General features: G+C 39.6%; 1 protein-coding gene across 1 annotated transcript in view; it reads right to left on the minus strand.

Annotated features, from left to right (window-relative positions):
- Positions 1-24,065, minus strand: part of Klp31E (kinesin-like protein 31E) — a 96,751-nt gene that overhangs the window by 24,479 nt on the left and 48,207 nt on the right. Inside the window, exons 4-21 of the mRNA XM_069505198.1 lie at positions 17,085-17,327; positions 16,325-16,646; positions 15,940-16,098; positions 15,198-15,400; positions 14,303-14,539; positions 13,289-13,444; positions 12,618-12,807; positions 11,642-11,836; positions 10,792-10,991; positions 10,413-10,484; positions 10,258-10,338; positions 9,323-9,410; positions 8,396-8,628; positions 7,361-7,522; positions 6,769-6,917; positions 6,326-6,430; positions 5,953-6,111; positions 5,215-5,322 (exon numbers count right to left, since the gene is read on the minus strand). Coding sequence (XP_069361299.1) covers positions 5,215-5,322; positions 5,953-6,111; positions 6,326-6,430; positions 6,769-6,917; positions 7,361-7,522; positions 8,396-8,628; positions 9,323-9,410; positions 10,258-10,338; positions 10,413-10,484; positions 10,792-10,991; positions 11,642-11,836; positions 12,618-12,807; positions 13,289-13,444; positions 14,303-14,539; positions 15,198-15,400; positions 15,940-16,098; positions 16,325-16,646; positions 17,085-17,327 — 3,062 coding nt within the window. The remainder of the gene's footprint in view (positions 1-5,214; positions 5,323-5,952; positions 6,112-6,325; positions 6,431-6,768; positions 6,918-7,360; positions 7,523-8,395; positions 8,629-9,322; positions 9,411-10,257; positions 10,339-10,412; positions 10,485-10,791; positions 10,992-11,641; positions 11,837-12,617; positions 12,808-13,288; positions 13,445-14,302; positions 14,540-15,197; positions 15,401-15,939; positions 16,099-16,324; positions 16,647-17,084; positions 17,328-24,065) is intronic.

Consider the following 24,065-nt stretch of genomic DNA (forward strand, 5'->3'; position numbering starts at 1 on the left):
CATCCAATTGCCAAAAATTTGAATTTTTTTTTTAAATTGTGAAAAAAAGATGGCTGCCATACAAATTTCATCGGCGTCCATCTCGGAGGGTATGACAGATGGAAGAGTGGTTTCTTGGCAAGAGATGATCAGGATCCAAAGGTCTATTCGATGACTTGAAAAAAAATTCAAAATGGCGGAATTTATTTTTTCATACAAAAATTTTTATTATTCAAAATGGCCATTATAGACCTCGAGAGCTGCTTTAGCAGCTCGAGCAGCGAGCAAATACTAGTTATTATACTATATATAGCTCAATTACCACTCACTCACTCACTGATTGACATAATTGTTCTCCTAGAAAGAGATAGAAAATGATATAATAATGTATGGGAGATATGTTCAGAAGTGGGATTCGAGTAGGGAAAAATTATGACATTTCAGAAAAACAAGATGGCGGCCGACCTGACTTTTGTAACTTTTTTGTTTTTCAACCGATTTTGTTTAAACTTGCAGTTATTTTAGATATTAGCAAACGATTTTTAGAAAAAGTGAAAAAAATTGGAAAAACAAGATGGCGGCCGAGATTTTCAAAAAATTTCCTCCTGTAAAATTTTGTATGAAACTTTTTTTTTTCACTAATACTTTCGTATAAAAGACAAGAAATCATTTTGAAAAAAACATGGAGAGAGCTGATGATTGAGGATTTCGGAGACGGGTGAAGGGCACGCTCGAGTTATTGAAGATAGGTGGGAGGTGCTCGACCAAATGTCATTCGAAACCTCATCCAATTGCCAAACATTAAAAAAAAAATTTAAAATTCCGAAAAAAAGATGGCCGCCATACAAATTTCATCGGCGTCCATCTCGGAGGGTATGAAAGATGGAAGAGTGGTTTCTTGGCAAGAGATGATCAGGATCCCAAGGTCTACTCGATGGGTGAAAAAAAATTCAAAATGGCGGAATTTATTTTTTCATACAAAATTTAAAACTTTTTTTATTTATTCAAAATGGCGATTATAGACCTCGAGAGCTGCTTTAGCAGCTCGAGCAGCGAGCAAAATACTAGTTATTATACTATATATAGCTCAATTACCACTGACTCACTGATTGACATAATTGTTCTCCTAGAAAGAGATAGAAAATGATATAATAATGTATGGGAGATATGTTCAGAAGTGGGATTCGACTAGGGAAAAATTATGACATTTCAGAAAAACAAGATGGCGGCCGACCTGACTTTTGTAACTTTTTTGTTTTCCAACCGATTTTGTTACAACTTGCAACAATTGAAGATATTAGTAAACGGTTTTTAGAAAAAGTGAAAAAAATTTGAAAAACAAGATGGCGGCCGAGATTTTCAAAAAATTCCCTCCTGTAAAAGTTTGTATGAAACTTTTTTTTTCACTTACGGTTTCATATAGAAGACAAAGATTTCTTTAGGGGAACACATGGAGGGAGCTGATGATTGAGGATTTCGGAGGCGGGTGAAGGGCACGCTCGAGGTATTGAAGATAGGTGGGAGGTGCTCGACCAAATGTCATTCGAAACCTCATCCAATTGCCAAAAATTTTAAAAAAATTTCAAAATTGTGGAAAAAAGATGGCCGCCATACAAATTTCGTCGGCGTCCATCTCGGAGGGTATGAAAGATGGAAGAGTGGTTTCTTGGCAAGAGATGATCAGGATCCGAAGGTCTACTCGATGGATTGAAAAAAAATTCAAAATGGCGGAATTTATTTTTTCATACAAAATTTAAAACTTTTTTTAAATTGTTCAAAATGGCCATTATAGACCTCGAGAGCTGCTTTAGCAGCTCGAGCAGCGAGCAAAATACTAGTTATATTATACTATATATAGCTCAATTACCACTCACTGACTGACTCACTGATTGACATAATTGTTCTCCTAGAAAGAGACAGAAAATGATATAATAATGTATGGGAGATATGTTCAGAAGTGGGATTCGAGTAGGGAAAAATTATGACATTTCAGAAAAACAAGATGGCGGCCGACCTGACTTTTGTAACTTTTTTGTTTTCCAACCGATTTTGTTACAACTTGCAACAATTGAAGATATTAGCAAACGATTTTTAGAAAAAGTGTAAAAAATTGAAAAAACAAGATGGCGGCCGAGATTATCAAAAAATTTCCTCCTGTAAAATTTTGTATGAAACTTTTTTTTTTCACTTATGGTTTCATATAGAAGACAAAGATTCTTTTAGGGTAACATATGGAGGGAGCTGATGATTGAGGATTTCGGAGACGGGTGAAGGGCACGCTTTAGGTATCGAAGATAGGTGGGAGGTGCTCGACCAAATGTCATTCGAAACCTCATCCAATTGCCAAAAATTTGATTTTTTTTTTTAAATTCCGAAAAAAAGATGGCCGCCATACAAATTTCATCGGCGTCCATCTCGGAGGGTATGAAAGATGGAAGAATGGTTTCTTGGCAAGAGATGATCAGGATCCGAAGGTCTACTCGATGAATGGAAAAAAAATTCAAAATGGCGGAATTTATTTTTGTATGACTTTTTTTTAAATTGTTCAAAATGGCCATTATAGACCTCGAGAGCTGCTTTAGCAGCTCGAGCAGCGAGCAAAATACTAGTTATTATACTATATATAGCTCAATTACCACTCACTCACTGACTGACTCATTGACATAATTGTTCTCCTAGAAAGAGATAGAAAATGATATAATAATGTATGGGAGATATGTTCAGAAGTGGGATTCGAGTAGGGAAAAATTATGACATTTCAGAAAAACAAGATGGCGGCCGACCTGACTTTTGTAACTTTTTTGTTTTCCAACCGATTTTGTTTAAACTTGCAGTTATTTTAGATGTTAGCAAACGATTTTTAGAAAAAGTGTAAAAAATTGGAAAAACAAGATGGCGGCCGAGATTTTCAAAAAATTCCCTCCTGTAAAATTTTGTATGAAACTTTTTTTTTTCACTAATACTTTCGTATAGAAGAGAAAGATTTCTTTAGGGCAACAGATGGAGGGAGCTGATGATTGAGGATTTCGGAGACGGGTGAAGGGCACGCTCAAGGTATTGAAGATAGGTGGGAGGTGCTCGAGCAAATGTCATTCGAAACCTCATCCAATTGCCAAAAATTTTAAAAAAAATTTAAAATTCCGAAAAAAAGATGGCCGCCATACAAATTTCATCCGCGTCCATCTCGGAGGGTATGAAAGATGGAAGAGTGGTTTCTTGGCAAGAGATGATCAGGATCCGAAGGTCTACTCGATGGGTGGAAAAAAAATTCAAAATGGCGGAATTTATTTTTGTATGACTTTTTTTTAAATTGTTCAAAATGGCCATTATAGACCTCGAGAGCTGCTTTAGCAGCTCGAGCAGCGAGCAAAATACTAGTTATACTATATATAGCTCAATTACCACTCACTCACTCACTGATTGACATAATTGTTCTCCTAGAAAGAGATAGAAAATGATATAATAATGTATGGGAGATATGTTCAGAAGTGGGATTCGAGTAGGGAAAAATTATGACATTTCAGAAAAACAAGATGGCGGCCGACCTGACTTTTGTAACTTTTTTGTTTTCCAACCGATTTTGTTTAAACTTGCAGCACTTGTAGATGTTAGTAAACGATTTTTAGAAAATGTAAAAAAAAATGGAAAAACAAGATGGCGGCCGAGATTTTCAAAAAATTCCCTCCTGTAAAATTTTGTATGAAACTTTTTTTTTTCACTTATGGTTTCATATAGAAGACCAAGATTTCTTTAGGGCAACTGATGGAGGGAGCTGATGATTGAGGATTTCGGAGACGGGGGAAGGGAACGCTCGAGGTATTGAAGATAGGTGGGAGGTGCTCGAGCAAATGTCATTCGAAACCTCATCCAATTGCCAAAAATTTGAAAAAAAAATTAAAATTCCGAAAAAAAGATGGCCGCCATACAAATTTCATCCGCGTCCAGCTCGGAGGGCATGAAAGATGGAAGAGTGGTTTCTTGGCAAGAGATGATCAGGGTCCGAAGGTCTACTCGATGGATCGAAAAAAAATTCAAAATGGCGGAATTTATTTTTTCATACAAAAAATTTTATTATTCAAAATGGCCATTATAGACCTCGAGAGCTGCTTTAGCAGCTCGAGCAGCGAGCAAAATACTAGTTATACTATATATAGCTCAATTACCACTCACTCACTCACTCACTCACTCACTCATTGACATAATTGTTCTCCTAGAAAGAGACAGAAAATGATATAATAATGTATGGGAGATATGTTCAGAAGTGGGATTCGAGTAGGGAAAAATTATGACATTTCAGAAAAACAAGATGGCGGCCGACCTGACTTTTGTAACTTTTTTGTTTTCTAACCGATTTCGTTACAACTTGCAGTTATTTTAGATATTAGCAAACGATTTTTAGAAAATGTAAAAAAAATTGGAAAAACAAGATGGCGGCCGAGATTTTCAAAAAAATCCCTCCTGTAAAATTTTGTATGAAACTTTTTTTTTTCACTAATACTTTCGTACAAAAGACAAGAAATCATTTTGAGAAACACATGGAGAGAGCTGATGATTGAGGATTTCGGAGACGGGTGAAGGGCACGCTTTAGGTATCGAAGATAGGTGGGAGGTGCTCGACCAAATGTCATTCGAAACCTCAACCAATTGCCAAAAATTTGAAAAAAAATTCAAAATTGTGAAAAAAAGATGGCCGCCATACAAATTTCATTGTCATCCATCTCGGAGGGTATGAAAGATGGAAGAACGGTTTCTTGGCAAGAGATGATCAGGATCCAAAGGTCTACTCGATGGATGGAAAAAAAATTCAAAATGGCGGAATTTATTTTTTCATACAAAATTTTTTATTATTCAAAATGGCCATTATAGACCTCGAGAGCTGCTTTAGCAGCTCGAGCAGCGAGCAAAATACTAGTTTATACCTATATAAATGCAAGCCATATTTTTAAGTGACAGTTGATAGATAGAGGACATTAGGATAGGAAGATACAGTACGCGGCAGAACCTACATCGACTTTTAGAAGGAGATAGCGGATTTGAAGAGGATTGTCTCTGTCGTAGAGACCGACAAAACGTCATATAGGTATGAGTGACAGAGACCGAACAAAGCCGAAATGTCATTCGAAAGGCCGATGTACATAATTTTCTGCTGCGCACTGTAGTTTGGACGCACTATAAGATGCATTATATTCACCGCAAATATATTACCAATTCCACAAATGTCTACTCAATACGTACAATGAGGCCGGCTTGGCGAGGCTGTGCTGTCGTCGAACCACGCGCGGACTCTCGGGCATGCGACGTGCGGCGACCGGGGAAACTAGAGCACCCACTGGTTGTAGACCCCTGGAGACGTGATACATGTTGACAAATAGGAGTCAATTTATGCTGGTCGCTTCAAAGGTAATTCGTTCATTATTGGGCGTTATCGTTTCATCATTGGACGATACTAGCCCGTCCACTAATTGTAGACCCCTGGGGATATGATACATGTTGGCGAAGAGGATTCAAGTTATGTCGGTAACTTCTCAAGTCGCAAGTAATTTTTTGGTAACTTCTCAAGTTTCAAGTAATTTCTTGGCGTTACGGAGATGATAATATGGAGTTGTCTAGATTTCTGGATACGTCCAGAGGCGCTGTGACTTTGTGATTGAAAATATGCGCTATCTTGGTAGCCGATTTAGGAAAAATCGGTTACATACTTGAATTAAACAGAAGACGTAGTTCGGACGCATCAGAATTTCCTACACTGTGTCAAAATATTTGAACAACAATTGCCGAGATTGTTTAGCGCTATAGGAGATTGTTAGGAAAGTTGATCCTAAAAGTCGGCTAGAAAATCAGCAGCAACGGATAATTAGTGGCTGATTGACGTTCGTTATAATAATACGGACAAAATGCAAAATAAAACGTGAGATCCTATGAATAAAAGTTTTTGTTTATTCGGGGGTTAACTTCAGAAATGCCTTATCTTACCTGAGGCTGCCAGGAGCGCTGGGCACTCGGCTGAGCGGCACTGGCTTGGGGCTCGTGGCTTCCACTAGAGACTGTGTCATGGGGTCTACTCCCCCGTCGCCGTTCTGTTCCCGACCGTATACGCCCAAGTCGCGTAGACGTACGGAACCACGACGACCACTGATGACAAAAATTTCAAATTTGTAACCTAATTTCAAATTTATATGACGAAAAATACAGTATTACTCGTATTGACAGTAGATGATCACTGACCAAAATATAGCTATTCGATTCTACTGTGAACAAATGGCTGAAAGAACGTAATTTTTATTATTCCAGAAATGCCACCACCAGTTCAAACTTATACACTAGTTCACATCATAAAAAAACTTACGTATTTCGATGGAAAGGTGAATTCCTGATGTCGTCCGGAGGCGACGTAGGAGCGGTGTTTGATTCCCGTTTCCCTGATACAGGCGGCCGCACGTCCAACAGATTACTATAAAAAATGACAAATTAAGGTGAACACTTTGGGTTTATCACGCGTTATTACTCGTGTTTGCAGTGAAAAGGCGTAGCTTTACGCCTTGAGCATACTGACGCATTCGCACGCGGCAGCGGAACGACTAACGTCTTCATGCCGCGTGCGAATGCCTCGGTTTGCTAAAGACATTAGGTACGCCGATCGACAAATCAATTCGGACATTTGACGAAAATAACTCAAGGACAACGGATAGGCAACTTTTTATCCCAGTATAAGACAAATTCGGTATAATATTTTGGGAACAAGACATCAGGTGGATGAAGTCCAGCTGGCTAGTTTACTAAAATACTCACACGTCGACAGGCGAGACTGATCGGGTGGAGGTCCCGGATGAGACGTTGGCCAATAACGCGGCTAACGCGGGGGGGACTCCCCAAGGATTGAGGTTCTGGTCTTCCGCTGCTCTTAGCGCACTCGCAGTTCTTTCCGACTTCTCTTCCAACTGCAATAGATGCATTTTGATTATTTAAGGCTGATTTTTAAATCTTTAGATAGAAGACGGTAAGATTCGACAGAACTAGCTTATGCCCGCGACTTCGTCAGCGTGGACTACACAAAGTTCAAACCCCTATTTTACCCGATCCGTCCAATAGTTTGAGCTATGCGTTGATAGACCTTTTCCTTTTATATATTTAGAAAATTGAGAGCTAAGAAGCCTAAATAAATAATGCTATAATAGATCTTTGCCTATCCGCGATGAGCCCAATAACGTTGTATGGAGACTGGGCAAAATGGACCCTTTCAAAGTTACGAACTGAATTTTAATTGTTATCAACGACTCTGCTTTACTCTACGGCCTCCAGACAAGCCACAAGTAAGCGTTCACTTTTCGCTCAATTTCTTAACATTTGCCCCTTACCTCAGCAACCTTTCTATTGAACTTACCTCAGCAAGCTGCGCCCGCGTGTCGCCCAGCGCCTTCATATTCCTCGCGGCTTCATACCCGTTCTGTAGCGCCGCCTTCGCGAGTTGTTCCATCGCGTAGCGCGCACTTTCCCCATCGACCTTCTCTAACAGTCGAGGTAACTCGGTCTCTTCGTTCTCTTCCTACCAACAAATGGATACTTTAATTAGGCACATCTATCATTCACGACTTTGAAACCACTCCCCTTAGTACGAAAGATATGATTGTCACATTAACACAATCTCAATTATATTATGTATTTAAAATTCTTTAAATTTGAACTTGAAATGGGATTCAAGGTTTATTTTCTAAATAGTATCTCTTATACAATAATAATGAAATTAGTAAGCTTATATCTATAATATAAAAAAGAATCACTAAATGTGTTGGTCATCGCAAATCTCGAGAACAGCTGAACAGATTTCGCTAATTCTTTTTTTATAATATTCCTTGAAGTACGAGGATGGTTCTTACGGAGAAAAATTAAAAAAAATTTAATCGACTGTTAGGCGGAACGAAGTTCGCCAGGGCAGCTAGTTTCCAATAGAAACATCCGGCTTATAATGCATACATTTTGTGATTTCACTCGCCATTTTAGCTCTGTGTGTCAACTGTCATGTCAAAAGTAAAAATAGAGCTAAAATGGCGAGTGAGATTTCAAAATGTGCGCACTATACATAAAAATGAGTAAGGTCTTAAAGCTTTCTAGAGTAAAAAGAACTAGTGAATCTTACCTCAATTCGCATGATCTGAGACTGGGTATGAGTAATAGTGTCTCTCAGGTAACTGACCAAGACTTTGGAGTCAGGCTCATTGGATCCAGTGGTTCGCTATCTAAACTGTTTCAGAGTCGCTTCATATCTTAAAATCGTCTTGCATCGTTCTAGGCTTAAACGGGTCCATTTTTCTTGCAATGATTATTATAAAAAGGTGGTGAAACGCACAACAGACGGAAACGTTTAAGTGCGGAAACCAGACCAGAGCGAAAAAGAAGAAGAAGGGGTGGTGAAACTAACCTCAATTTGCATGATCTGAGACTGCGTATCAGCAATAGCGTCTCTCAGGTAACTCAGTAGGACCTTGGAGTCAGGATCATTAGATCCAGTGGCTCGGTCCCGCTGTCTGAGCTGGTGTTCCAGGGTGGCTTCCAGCTCGCCCAGGGTGCAGCGCGCGGCGCAGGACCGGGACAGCCAGCAGTTGAGGTGGGACCACAACTCTAGCCTGGATGTTCGAGACCGACCGCGACGGTCTGGAATGGGCAAAGCAAAGTTAGATGCATTGAAGTCTCTTTTGAATAATTATTTTTATTCAATAAGGAACTTTTAGAGCTTGAAAATAAACAGGAAATTGTATTACTTTTGTTATTTTACCCCTTTAGGAGTTCAATTTTCAAAAATCATTTCTTAGCGGATGTCTACGTCATAATGTATGTGTGTATGTATATACTTTATTGCACCACGGAAACACAAATGACAGGAAATCTTAATAAGTAGGTACAAAAAGGCGGTCTTATCGCTAAATAGCGATCTCTTCCAGACAATCTTAACTCTAGGGAGAAGACGAACAAATGGACAATGGGAGGTGGTGTAAAATAAACCTAAATACCAATAGCTAAATAAACTAAACCATATAATAAGAATATAAAATACATATTATTAATACACTAATACATACAAATAAAATATAATAGACATACATAAGACTACATAGATATATACACACATATAGATTTAAATAATAAACTATGCCGTTACTGATGATAGCAAAGAGATAGGTAATGATCTTTGACGTCAATTTTAAATTTTAATAGTTATCTGCATGCCAAATTTCAGCCCGATCCGTCCAGTAGTTTGAGCTATACGTTGTCAGTCACCTTTTCGTTTTCGTTTCGTTCGTTTCGTTTTAAAAATATATAAATGTAGATGAATAGCAGTGAAACTAACCGTATAATCGACCCGCAGCTCGACTGCTTAGTTTGTCGCGATGCCCTCGCCTCAACAATGACACTTCTTCTTGCTTGCGTTTCAGTACCTGTAGCCAAACATATTATACATCTCCAGAGAGGCAAAACCCATATATTTGTTAGCTGTATTATAAAACATGCAGCTAAATTATTACGCTTGTGTGTGTGACATGCATGTACGTAGCAGCACTGAGTACAGCCGCGTTGATACACAAACACGCGCGCGCACGCACGCTCGCATTCATGCACGCACGCACGTACACATACACGTATAGTACGCGATAGACAATAAATTGAGATGGCATTCGAGGTTTGAGGCGGGTGGACGCCCCGCACACCCGCACGTCACCCGTGCTCGAATCGGGTTAACACGGGGCCTGTGCGGGTGTGCGGGGTGTTCCCTCCCCGATCACCATCTCGACCTGTCGCGTACTATACACGTTTATGCTCCAATATAACAATGTAAAACGACTTAAGGTGAGTCACCGAGGCTAAGCGGAAAAAACTGGTTCGCTAGATTAAATGTTTTAGGATATTACTATTAAATAACGGCCTTGTTAAAAATATACAATATACCTAAAGACATTGTCTAAGGAATGTGCTAATTTGGTACACAATAGGAAGTACTTCACTCGATCAAATAAAATCTTGAAAGAAGCTAAAATAAAAGTTTAAAGCAAATTATTTAATACTAAAATTTCTGACTTGGCACATAGTTTTTACAAGGAAATATTTGTCTTTAAGTACTACAGAGAACCTGCTAAATTCTGGCTTTCAACAGGACTTCTATAATTTATTAAATTCAAATTTAACGTTTGAAACACAGAATTTGAACGTTTAATTACAAGCGGTTTAATTACAAGCCGCGCTCCCCGCTTCGGTGACTCGCCTTAATTTCATTTCATTTATTCATACCTGTTCCTTCAATCTGGTTTCAGCTTCAAGACTCCTGATTAGATTGGCATTCTTTCGAGATTCCTTTCGCAGCTGCGCCACCTTTGTAGAACATAATTATGATTACTTTATGTGTTTAATTAATATATAAGTAGCTTATTTTGGTCGGTACTCACTTCTTTAGCTCGCGCCGCTTCTGCTTGCGCGTGTCGTTTAGACTCCGTGCGCATGCGTTTGATTAAGTTTACCTAGGAAATAAAGATGTTCGTGTAAAATGTAACGCTCTGCGTGATTAATTATAACTAGCTTTAATTATAACTTCGCCCGCGTGGACTACACAAATTTCGTACCCTTATTTTACCCCTTTAGGGGTTGAATTTTCAAAAATCCTTTCTTAGCGGATACCTACATCATAATAGCTATCTGCATGCGAAATTTCAGCCCGATCCGTCCAGTAGTTTGAGCTGTGCGTTGATAGATCAATCAGTCACCTTTTCTTTTTATATATTTAGATTGAAGATTGATAGACACTACACTCTGTAGAATAGTGTTTACCTTGTCCCTCTTCAAATTGCCGAGTTCGTTTCTGAGCGCGCGTATCTGTTGCTCCGTGTGTTGCTGCGAGCGCTGCAGTCTTGCGTGCTCTCTCTGCGCGGCTTGCAGTCGTCTTAGTTCCCGCGACATTGTGCTCAAACGACGTTCGTATTCGTCCTTTACGCGTTTGAGTTTGTCACTTGGTTGGGACGATTGATTCGCTGCGAAAAAAAACGTGTGCAGTTTCTTCGGAGTAGAAGTGAAACTTTCAGAAAACTGAGCTCCGAGATAATGAGACCGAATAATTAGTTGCCAATTTAGACGATATCACAACATATTATGAATAAATCAACCTAAAAAAAGCTTTAAAAAACGTTTTATGCATTTAACTAGCTTGGACCCGCGACTTCTTCCGCGTGGCCCATACAAATTTCAAACCCCTATTTTACCTTTAAGCGGTAAAATTTTCAGAAATTCTTTCTTAGCGGATGTCTACATCATAATAGCTATCTGCATAGCAAATTTCCGTCTCCGTAGTTTGAGCTGTGCGTTGATAGATCAGTTAGTCAGCCAGTCACCTTTTCCTTTTATATTTTACTAGATGCTGCCCGCGACTTTGCCCGCGTGAATTTAAGGTTCTTTAAAAATCCCGTAGGAACGCTTTTATTTTCCGGGACAAAAAGGAGCCGACGTCCTTCCCCGGGATGTAAGCTATCTCTGTGCCAAATTTCGTCAAAATCGTTTTAACGGATGAGCCGTGAAAAGCTAGCAGACAGACAGACAGACAGACAGACGGACAGACAGACGCACTTTCGCATTTATAATGAGTAGGTATGGATAGTATGGATATTTAGGTTCAATGCACACTTACCTAGTGACGCGAGAACTTTATCCCTTTCCTCCCCGGTAGCCTTGATCTGTGCGTGTAACTGTTCCAACCGCTGCTCGTAGTGCGTGCGCAGCGACGCCAGCCTGCGCTGCGACATCTCCAGCTGCTCCACTAGACGGTCCTTCGTGGCTATGTCCTCGCTGAGCGCTTCCAGCTGCGCGGTTAGCATGCGTTGACCTGGGGATTACCATCATTATAAGTTTAAAATTAAAATGACGATGAGCAAAATATCGCATTTATAATGGGGAGTGTTCTGAGGAGTTGTTTGACCTCATTCCACCCTCCTTTTTCTGCACCGCAGCGCAAAAGAAAGCAATTTCACTCTCATCACCTGGATGCCTGGTGCTCTTTGATGACCTGTTGCACGTTGTGCCAAATCTTTTTTCCACATACATGCAATCTGAGGAACAAACTCACTTCGGCGGTGTTCCCACTAGATTTCAACATGGGTTTATTCAAGGAACGGATCAACAAATTCCTGAAAGGCCTGGCAACGCATTAGCAGATCCTCTGGTACTGCAATCGCCTTCTGCGCGTTCTCTTACCATCATGATTGTTCCAAAACCTTCTATCACTTGACCATCTTATATTTCATTAAGTTTCCACTAACCTTTAGCTTCATTATCTTCTTCGTCCGAGTCACTGGCATCTTGTTCCTGATCATCATTATCTGAAGGATCCGAATCACCCGCACTCTCCCCTTCTGCGCGTTCTCTTTCCGCCTGGATTGTTCCAGAACCTTCTATCACTTGACCATCTTATATTTCACTAAGTTTCCACTAACCTTTAGCTTCATTATCTTCTTCGTCCGAGTCACTGGCATCTTGTTCCTGATCATCATTATCTGAAGGATCCGAATCACCCGCACTCTCCCCTTCTGCGCGTTCTCTTTCCGCCTGGATTGTTCCAGAACCTTCTATCACTTGACCATCTTATATTTCACTAAGTTTCCACTAACCTTTAGCTTCATTATCTTCTTCGTCCGAGTCACTGGCATCTTGTTCCTGATCATCATTATCTGAAGGATCCGAATCACCCGCACTTTCCCCTTCTGCGCGTTCTCTTTCCGCCAGGATTGTTCCAGAACCTTCTGTCAGTTTGCGTTGGAACTCGAGCTCGCCCATGCTTCGGGCTAAAAGTTCTTTTTCCTACAAGAAAAAATGCTTTTAGAAATATTGTTACTATGCTCTTTTTCCTACAAGAAAAAATGCTCTCAGAAATATGTGTATACTAACATTAGTACAGGGTCTTCCAGTGAATTATTTAGTGTCCAACCGAAACATGATTTTGGGCATAACCGAATATTTGGCTGCGTTTATATTTATTTAAAGCTTAGATAGATAAAGACAAGCTGTGATAGCCTAGTGGTTAGGACGTCCGCCTCCTAATCGGAGCTCGAGGGTTCGATTCCGGGCACGCAACTCTAACTTTTCTGGAGAGGAGACCACGTACCACCAACCGCAGTATTGGACGACCTCTAACCTGCTGGACTGATGACCTTGAGAAAGTAGCGGGAAGTGGGTGGATGAGGAAGGCGGAGGACCGTGTGTGGTGGCGCGCTCTTGGGAAGCCTTATGTCCAGCAGTGGACGTAAACAGGCTGACTGATTGATTGATAACATATTCTTACCTTATACAACTCCCGCTTGGCCTCGTCTAGTATTGAAGAGGTGTCTAACAAAGATGAGTCGTGTCTGGTCCGCGCTTCTCTTCTTCTGTTCGTCTCGTACAACGCGTTAGCTTCCATTAGCCGGGCTCGGAGGTCTTCGATTTCAGCTACGTATCCCTGCAAATAAAATGGCTAGACGTTAGACAAATAAATCTCTCGCTTTTTTAGAATTTTGTTGTTGTAAAGTTATAGTCAAAACCGCGGCGCGTGCGCGGACGGACTCCCTTGAAAAAGGACCCCGGATGGGTTCGAAACTAGTCGGGCTAACGTCGACTACACACGTGAGTAAGCCGGGACAGATAGTATTTATAGTTATATATTTGCTACAGCTAAAACGACGTCTTCAACTACTGCGACTCTAAAAGTTTATTAAAACTTAGCTGATGCCGGAGACTGATTTAGGTTTTTTAGGTTTTTAAAAATCCCCTGAGAACTATTTAACAGTGTTAGTAGTGGTAAATTTTTTGACGATTGAAAAGGACTAGTTTATTTGAACAAGAATTTATTATATCCTATGTGTTTCGGGATATAAATCATCTTACCAAGATCAATTCACTGTCACAAAGACAGATGGACGGTCGGTCAGACGCATTTTTATGATATACGTATGGATATAGGATTCTATTTCTGAAATTTCGATGATTATTTTTTGATAAACTTAATTTAAAAATCTTCAAGCTTATTTGAACGCTTACCTATTATATGTACCTATATCATTTTAGGGTATCATAATAATGCTAAATTATGAGCCTAGAGTTTGATTCTACTACTCGCTTTCTACCTACAATTTTAAAGAAAGACTAATAAGACTAATGCCGAGATCTATAGAGCGCACTTTGACTTTGCTCAGACTTAAGATTGAGTTAAAACGAGACAGATTTATGTGAGAGATATAGCTCTGTCTCGTTTTAACTCTGTCTTAAGTCTAAGCTAAGTCAGAGTGCGCTCTATAGATCTCACCGTAAGACTATATACCTGCACTAAAGTTGTCAAAGAACAATCCGAAGCGTCTGGACTACCATCTTTCGGCGCCCAAGTTCCCAAAGCCTTCTCGGCAATTAGTTCACTATTCCTAGCAGATAACTTCTCTATGGTGTCCTGCATAGCCTTGATCCTTCGCCTGAGGGTTTCCACTTCTACGTTGAGGATCGCGTTCTCCTGTACCACGTCGCTCCAACCTTCTTCTCCATTTTCAGATACTACACGTTTACCCTGTTGACATTAAAATAACTTATGACATGTTTTTCATCATCATCCTCATGATCAACACATAGCCGGCTTACTACAGCACTGATGAGCAGTGAAAAAGTAGCAGACAGACACACTTTCGCATTTATAATAGGTATTAGTATGGATTAGAATGGTTTTATTTTATTACTAGCTTATTCCCGCGATTTTGTCCGCGTGGACTACACAAACTTCAAACCCCTATTTCACCCCCCTTAGGGGTTGAATTTTCAAAAATCCTTTCTTAGCGGATGCCTACGTCATAATAGCTATCTGCGTGCCAAATTTCAGCCCGATCCGTCCAGTAGTTTGAGCTGTGCGTTGATAGATCAGTCAGTCAGTCACCTTTTCCTTTTATATATTTAAGACTAGCTTATGCTCGCGACTTCGTCCGCGTGGACTACACAAATTTCAAACCCCTACTTCACCCCCTTAGGAGTTGAATTTTCGAAAATCCTTTCTTAGCGGATGCCTACGTCACAATAGCTATCTGCGTGCCAAATTTCAGCCCGATCCGTCCAGTAGTTTGAGCTGTGCGTTGATAGATCAGTCAGTCAGTCAGTCACCTTTTCCTTTTATATATTTAAGATTATTCAAGTGAACAATTTGTCTGTGACTGTGAGTTTGAGTGGTATAGGTTTACCTGTTTATATTCAGCTAATTCAAGCTGCAACCTCGCGACCTCATGCCTGAGCTGGTTGATCGTTCGTGAGGTGAGGTCCTGGTTGACGACGCAGCGGTTCTTAATGTTTCTTGCTCGGTTCGCGTACTTGAGCGTGTTGAGCGTTTCCATGAAATCTCTGTCGCTGGGCGACACGCACGCTATCATCACTGTGTTACTGTTACCTGAAAAAAATCAAAAGTTTCAATTTTGAACACAGAATTCAGACATTTCATTTATTTATTTAAACATCTTTATTACTTAACAGTATGACAAAGAATAAAAAAAATACAGGATATACTTAAAAACAAAGGACGATTTAGCGTTCCGGTACGATGCCGTGTAGAAACCAAAGGGTTTAATAAAAATTGCCATATTCCAGGTTAGCCGGCTTCCATCTTAGACAGCATTATCACTTACCACCAGGTGAGATTGCAGTCAAGGGCTAACTTTTAACTGAATAAAAAAATCAGCAGTTAATAATCCATACTCCATACAAATATTATAAATGCGAAAGTGTGTCTGTCTGTCTGTGTCTGCCAGCTTTTCACGGCTCAACCGTTCAACCGGTTTTGACGAAATTTGGTACAGAGATAGTTTGTATCCCGGGAAAGGACATTGGCTACTTTTTATCCTGTAAAATTAAAGAGTTCTCACGGGATTTTCAAAAACCTAAATCCACGCGGACGAAGTCGCGGGCATCATCTGGTATTGAAATATTTACCTCCTAATGAATCCTGTAGTAATCTCGTCAATTTGGAGTCCCGATAAGGAACGTGGAGAACTTTTCTTGACTTATCCCCTAACGCCGATATAACGTTGCCCAGCGCTAATAGACCACAATTGATTGATATTCCTTCCTTGGCTCTTTCTCCAGTGGCACCTAAAACATTACAATTTTATAAATCCATACTGGCTGTCCCTCTGTCTGCTAGCCTTTCACGGCCCATCCGTTCAACCGATTTTGACGAAATTTGGTACGGCGATAGCTTGCATTTCGGGGAAGAACATAGGCTAGGTCCCACGGAATTTATTAAAAATCGACGCGGACGAAGTCGCGGTCAAAAGTATTATTTTTGAGTTACTCAAATTTAAAAAATCAGACTGACCTGTCCTTTTAAGTCGTTCCGATCCAGCTAAGTCTACAAAATGAAATTTAGCAGTTAGTGTTTCATACTGCTCAGGCGTTTCACCATCTGTTTCTCTTTCTGCCCCATCCTGATCTGCCGCTAGCCGTCTCTGTCTAAGCAGCAACGTGAATACCGCATGTGACCGGGAAGATGAGGAGTTCATGTTAGTTGCTGCGGTGGTACGCGCTAAAGCTCCAGCTCTTAAAGCGCTTAGAGCTTCCTTCACTCCTCTAACAGCTCGCATAGATGCGCCTACTATTCGAACACCTCCGCAGCCATCTTCGGTTATCCTTAGGGTACCCTGAAATCAATCATCATTATTTGCGATGAATCTCTTATATTTTGGGTTAAACGAAACAAGACGAGGAAAAGATATACTTACTTAGAACTTTGAAGTGATTGCACACTCAAAAGACCATACAGAATTTTAAGTGTTCCGTATGCTCAAATAAAACAGCTGCACGACAATTAATATTAGACCAATTTGGACCTTCTTTAGACACTTTCTTTCTTAAGATCGGATTTCAGATGAGGTCCTGTCCTATGTCAGTGTACGTTAGCAAAGGGAACTCTAACGGGATCGAACAAATCTTCATTGTAGAGCTCGATAAATTGTGCTTGGACGGAGAACTCTGGCGGCAGCTGGAACTGGGAACGCACCGCGCCCGACCTCTCGTCCGCTCCAGCATGTCATATCGCGTCTCTCTTGCATTTAACTACTTGACTTTACTAAGCTTACCTTAGCAAAGGGATCTTTGGCGGGGTCGAGCAAGTCCACAATATCCTCATTGTAGAGTTCGATGAATTGTGCTTGGACGGAGAACTCTGGCGGCAGCTGGCCCTGGGAGCGCGCCGCGTCCGCTCTCTCGTCCGCTCCAGCGAAGAGGTCGCGTATAGCGCGGGGAATGATGCCTCTCTTGTCTTCGTCTACGTGTTCCCCCTCCCACCCACTTCCCATTGTGTAAGTTTTTCCAGACCCGGTCTGTTGACAAAATAAAATGATTTTAAGCAAGTTTTCTTTTGCAATTTTGACGGGGTTTTTTCAAAATCATTTATTACCACAATTGTAGTAGAGTATAATATGCACTAGCTTATGCTCGCGACGTCGTCCGCGTGGACTACACAAATGTCAAACCCCTATTTCACCCCCTTAGGGATTGATTGAATCAAAAATCCCTTCTTAGCGGATGTCTACGTCATAATAGCTATCTGCATGCCAAATTTCAGCCCGATTCGTAGATTGAGCTGTGCGTTTATAGATCAGTCAGTCAGTCAATCAGTCACCTTTTCCTTTTATATATTTAGATCTGGAGGAGCACGCTTAGCTAGAATCTTCCAGGACTTCAGAGGATTTCGCCTCCCAATCAAGACTGCATAGGCATCTGCCTCTGATATATTCGAAGTTTAGAAGACAAAATCTCATTTTAATAACACAAGCATATTTTAAGGTAGGAATAAATTAATTAAAAACTATCATCATTCATCTGCCTATAACTAATAATCGTTACACGCTGTACTTTCTCTTATTTAGTTTAATTGATTAAAACATAATTGAAAGGGAAAGTTTACGATTACTTGATTCGAAACCTGCCAGACCTTATTAATAGCTTCGTAAAATCATAGTTGGAAATCAACATCAATTATAACATCCGCTTTATGCACCTATATACGGAAATTTGGACTGACCTAAGATCCGTTATTAGAAATATCTACCCTGATCTGTTCGGTATTTAATCGTGATAGAGAATATAAGCCAGATTTTTTTTTAATTGTTTCACACAACAGGCACGTGATTTAGCTAAGCAACCTATTCGCAATGTATCTATAATCTATTCAGTATCTAACATAATATATTCTCTATCGCGATTAAATAACAGATGAGGGTAGATATTTCTAATACCGGATATCTCTTTCCTCCTTCAGTTTCACCTCGAATAAAAAGTATTGTATGTGGCCAAAACTCTTCACATTATGAGAGGAGACCCGCGCTCTGTAGTGAGCCGGCGATGGGTCAATCATGATGATGATGACAATAGTTTAACTAACAGAGACGGAACTCTTAACTTGTTACAAAAATAGACATATGGCAAAGGCACTATTAAGCCATTACAAGCCCGACGTTACAGGCACCAGTCCCGCACAAGCAATTTTAACGGCATTTATCGATAGGCCACCGACGCCGCCGCGCGGCGTCTCCCCGTCTCGCACTCTCGCCTGATAAACACGTGACCACAATACCCGATGAACTGTTGACACGAACTAAGTTACTAGCGCATTGCATACTTAGGATACGTACATTTTTGGTTGCCAAAACAAGGCTGGTCCCAAGATCACTGACATAGCGATCTTTACGATCGAAAATGTTACTCGTATTGTCTACTAATACGGAGAAAAGAATGCTCCGGTGTCGGGGCGAGACGTGCTTCGAGTGTGTTTTGGGATTTGTGTGGTGCTGCGTATTGCTTGCCTGGTGGCTGCTTTATCCTGCATGTTTAGCAGTGGGAAGGCGGGCGGTGCATTTCGCATGCAATGAACCAAAAGCTTAATTTGCTATTATCATGGACTTCCGCAAAATAACGCCTGCTTCTATACAACATTTCGCATGCTGCATGTTGCACCATACAGATTCAAATTAAGCTTTTGGTTCATTGTATAAAAGAATCATCAACAACCATAGTAACATAATCAAATTCGTCATCAATTTTTGTCTCTCCCTTCTAATACCCACAGGAGCACCATTTTTAATCTAATCTTCCTGGTAAAGTTTGGTTTGACAGCTTAGTAGAATACATTTTTATTCGCAATAGCCGTTCTATATATTGCTCTCATGGCCACAACATCATATGAATATTGACACGCGCTAGCGCCCTTGCGCATTGCTGGGATGCGTAAACGGTGTGACGGGAAACGGCAATAAAATAGTCACGATATCGTTGATTTATTGACCTTTTCCGATTCCTATTGACTAGATTGGATACAAAGCGCAGTTGCAGGTCCGGCGCGGCGGTTCAAACCTCGCCCGTTTGCATTATTGTACTCCTTTTTTTCCGTGGGGAAATCCTCATGGATACCACCGCGCCCGGGGAGTACCGACTAAAACCCCACGATGTTCCACGCATCGCCTGGTGGCTGGGCTACGGGGCCAAGCACGTTCGCGCCACCCAGCCAGTGGCATCTTCTGAGAACCCATCTCAGGGGACCAATAAAGTTCCTACACACCGTCTGCGGCGCACCAGGAACACGAAGGTGCGCCTCTCGACTCGAGGACTGGTTCCATTTCTTCCCGTGTCTATTGCCCGAAAGCCCTTTTCAAGGGGATAGGCGGCGGTCGTGGGCGACCCGCCTACCCCGCGTTCTGGTTACACCTTGTATGTAGTATTGCTGCTATTCCGTCCACTTGTTTCGGAAAATCTATGAGCGTTACAACGAGAGACACTGCACTGTAGTTTCGAGTGTGTACTTTCAGATTTGAGATTACACAATGACATTTTAAATAGGGGAAGAACAATAGGTACGTGGAGGATTCTACATACGATCTGATATCGTGCACAATTGAGAAAGTACGTCATTACCGCGAATGACATCACATTCACTGCTCGGAATGTTAAATTTGTTAAAACAATATATAACACGTAATATTTTCACTGAAAGTGCAGTTTTATTATTGAAACGAGGAATTTTTAAAAATCAGCGTCCCTTGCTTAAATTAGTTTAACAAACTGTTAATTTTATTTTGATCGGTCGTTGCGGTGTCTTGATATTATTCAATTGATATGATCCAGGTGCATTATACAACTTTCTTTTTATTAAGACATAATATTATAATTAATCGATAATATCTAAGATTAATTATGTTATTTAATTCGTATATAGATCAATGCAGCGAGCGACTGTGAAATAAAAAGACCGAAGTTATATAAAGATAAGATACTGCCAAGAGAATCATGATTTATATATACAGCACGGCTAGCATGGGCCGAAGATAAAAATTATATCCCCCGATTTTATCCACCGGACAGGAGATAACATTAACTTCTCCACCCCTCAGAGCACGGCAACAGGGGAGAGGAGAAGTTTATCCCCGTTTGTCATTTCACGGGGACTCGGGGGACTATTTATCCACCGTCTATAGCATGGGGCCAAATAAAAGAAGATAAACTGTCCTTTTTTGACATTTGAGAGGGATAATTTTATCCTCGAGATTTGAGGTGGGTATAATGCTCATAGAACTTTAACTCAATTATTAAAAGATCAAAAAACATGTCTCGCGCTTTCTTTATTGTTTTGAAATAGAGAATTTAGAACGAAAATAACATGAGCACGTAATTAGTGATGGAAGTAATCCCTTTGAATTTCCCGACGCTGAGTTCCGACACTTGTTTCGGATGGACAAATATTATGTGCTGTACTTGTGCGAGCAGCTTAATGAAGCACTAAAGCCGATTAATTCGGTGGATGGATTCATAAAAGTAAGTACCTAAGTACTTACCTATTACCTAAAACCATCTTGTGCAAACGAATAGGTACCTACTTAGGTAGGTAGTAGGTACCTACAAATAGGTCCTACATGCGGCTATTATCTATTTATTCTACGTCCTCACATCTATAAGACTCTTGGCAGATGGTAGTTACCAGTGAGATACAAGTCAAGGTCATGGGATGACTATTGCCCGCGACTTCATCTGTGTGGATTTAGGTTTTGAAAATCCTGTGAGAACTATTTGATTTTCCAGAATAAAAAGTAGCCTGTGTCCATCCTCGGGAGGATCCTAACTATGTAGGTACTAAATTTCATCTAAATCGGTTAGACTGTTGGGCTGTGAAAAGCTAGCAGACAGACAGGCAGACACACTTTCGCATTTATAATATTAGTATGGATTATTGGAAATATAAAATAACACATGTCTCATTATAATTAAATCATTTATTTGAACAAAATAGGCAGGAGTCTAATTTAACAAAACAATTCTTAAATTAAAATACCTAACATATTAACTGAAACAAGTTACACACCTATATGATAGTTAAATACATATTGATACACAAACACAATAACACTACAAATTATAATGGTTCATCATAAGTGTTTTGTAAGAGTAAATATGTTAGCCTATTATACTTTATAGACCATTTCAGTATATCGTCTTACTCTTAATTTATTATTATTGAAAATCATTAATGTATAAATTGTATATTTCAGAATTCCAATGGAACAACCAAAGGACAGACTAGAAAATGTAACAAATAAAGAAATCTCACATATCTATGGATCAAACCAGACTGCTAACTGTTGCCCGACAATAAAAGGGAAAAAGGGATGGAATAATAAATACATATTTGCATTAAAATATATTTCTTTAAGTACCTATTACCTAAAACCACCTTGTGCAAACCCATCCTTATATCTACTACTACTACTAGGGTTCTGTAGGGTACCAATGGGACCCTATTACAGTCTCAGCTCTCCGTCTGTCTGTCTCTCCTGAAACGTAACAGGTTAAAGTTGAAATTTTGTATTTCTATTGCTGCTATAACAAAAAATAAGTTTCAAAATGAACCCTACAAATTTTGCTTTAAGTACTCTTTCTGTGTGTTTGAGTAACAAACAAACTTTTAGGCATAATATTAGGAATACCAATTAAAACAATGCTTATTTGGATGTACACAAATCTCTGATGTTAACTTAACAGATCTAAAAGTAGTGCTATTATCCTTAAGAAAAGGAAGTAACAAGTTTAATGTTCAATCAAACCACACTGCCATAGAATAACTTCCTATATTCATAATTATTTACAAATTACAAAAATGTACATATCCTCTACTTACTTTTTATTCATTTATTGGCATTTATAGGCAAACAACTCGGGGCTATTGGTTTTATAAAGTACCCACTGTGTACAAAGTGGGTAAAAGGACAGTCTCACCATAGTCTACCACCGACACTTCAAAGATTTCCTGCCATAAGATAAAAAACATTGGCTTGACACGGTTATGAAGAAATTAGGTTAGTTTAATAGCTCAAACCATACTAGCTTAACCAATTTTAAGTGATATGAACTCTTGTCAGTGCAGTGTGCAGAACTGTTAGTTTTATCATCATCTCAAACAATAATGAAAATATTTTATGTTGATAAGATGTGTAGATACCTAACTTATCTATGCCAATTACCTAAAGTTATTTTGATTTTGTTATACAAGACACACATTTAATAGAACTAAATTAATACACGCATCTCTCTGGCTGGCCCATTATGGAGTCTTCAGGTCCAATTCCTGTTGAGCATTCATGCCCAACAGTGATAATTAATATTGAACACTTATGTGCTCATATATGTGACCGACGGCACTATTGAGACATTCCTGGTCCTGGTGGTCCTACTTCCCGAGCTGCCTCATCATGCTTAGTATGTGTCAGTCAGTGCCCTTCTTCAAGTACATATTTCCATGTCTGCAAATAAAACAACAATTTATGCATTTCTTTGTCGCTAACAATATCAATATATTATTATTTCAATTTTGTGTACTGACTAACACAAATTGTCTTTGTGATACTTACTGTGATAGCTAGGAATTTCAACTATTCGATTATTTTTTAATTTGGATAAGTAATTTAAAAGTGGAGTTAGGTTAAGTAAACACAATAACAATCATAACAATACACTGTGAATGTTTTTTAAACTATTTTACGGCTCCGGGTTCTAGCTCTTTTAAAATAAAAAGCAGCCACAGACGAGTTACGAGTTGGTTACGAGTAACGAAAACGCGCAAAATCAAAAGCACAGATAAAAAATAATAACACTTTGACATTAGCCGGGGACTAGTCTTTCCCCGCCTTATCACCGGGGATAATTATATCCAACCCTGTGCCCATGCTCGGAGAGTGGAAATAACTATCGGAGGGGATAACATTTTTATCCTTTCCTCGGGGAGAAAATTTCCCGGCCCATGCTAGGCCTGCAGGTGCAGTTATTTAGGTTTAAAAATAACCGTTATTTACTTACATTTTTAATACTAGCTTAAATATTAATTAATATTTCTGGGCCCATGGTCATCGGACACGAAAGCTTTTATAAACGTCGTGTCCCAAAAGCTGATCCAAGCGTCTGGTGACCCAAGAGCTGGTGCTTATTTCGCTCAACGGTTGAGCCTTGCCGTTCAGCGAGGTATTAGCGCCAGTGTTTTGGGCACAATGCCCATAAATGACCATTTGGACGGCGTATATTTTTTGTAAATATAAATTTTTTAGTGAAAAGTTTTTTCTGTATGTATATACTATATATAGTTTTTTTTGTATTGAAATATTAACCGTTATTTTATAACAGTTTTTAAAAATCATATTTTTATTTTATTAATAAGATGCGCACGGAGTCGCCGCAACTTCGTGTGCATAAGTACGGCAACTTCCATATAAATTACAGATTCTAACGTGAGTTGCCGGGCAACTATCAACCGTGTGTAATAGCTTTAATGCACCGAGTAGATTTTTTTTTTTTAATGTTATCTCTGTTTGTATATAAATGGCTATTCTATTTGGTACAGTGAGGCTTTTATCGCAGGTATATCTATAAAATATAATATATTTATACGTAAAAACCAATCTATCAAGGTCATATTACAAAATATGCAAATATTCCTAGCACCATGTTATTTGGTCACTTCGGTCATTGTTATCATAGACTATCTTTTTATCAGACTTTGCGAGGATTAGGTACTTCGATGA

Source organism: Maniola hyperantus, chromosome 2 (assembly GCF_902806685.2).
Source record: "Maniola hyperantus chromosome 2, iAphHyp1.2, whole genome shotgun sequence".
Taxonomy (NCBI): Eukaryota; Metazoa; Arthropoda; class Insecta; order Lepidoptera; family Nymphalidae; genus Maniola; species Maniola hyperantus.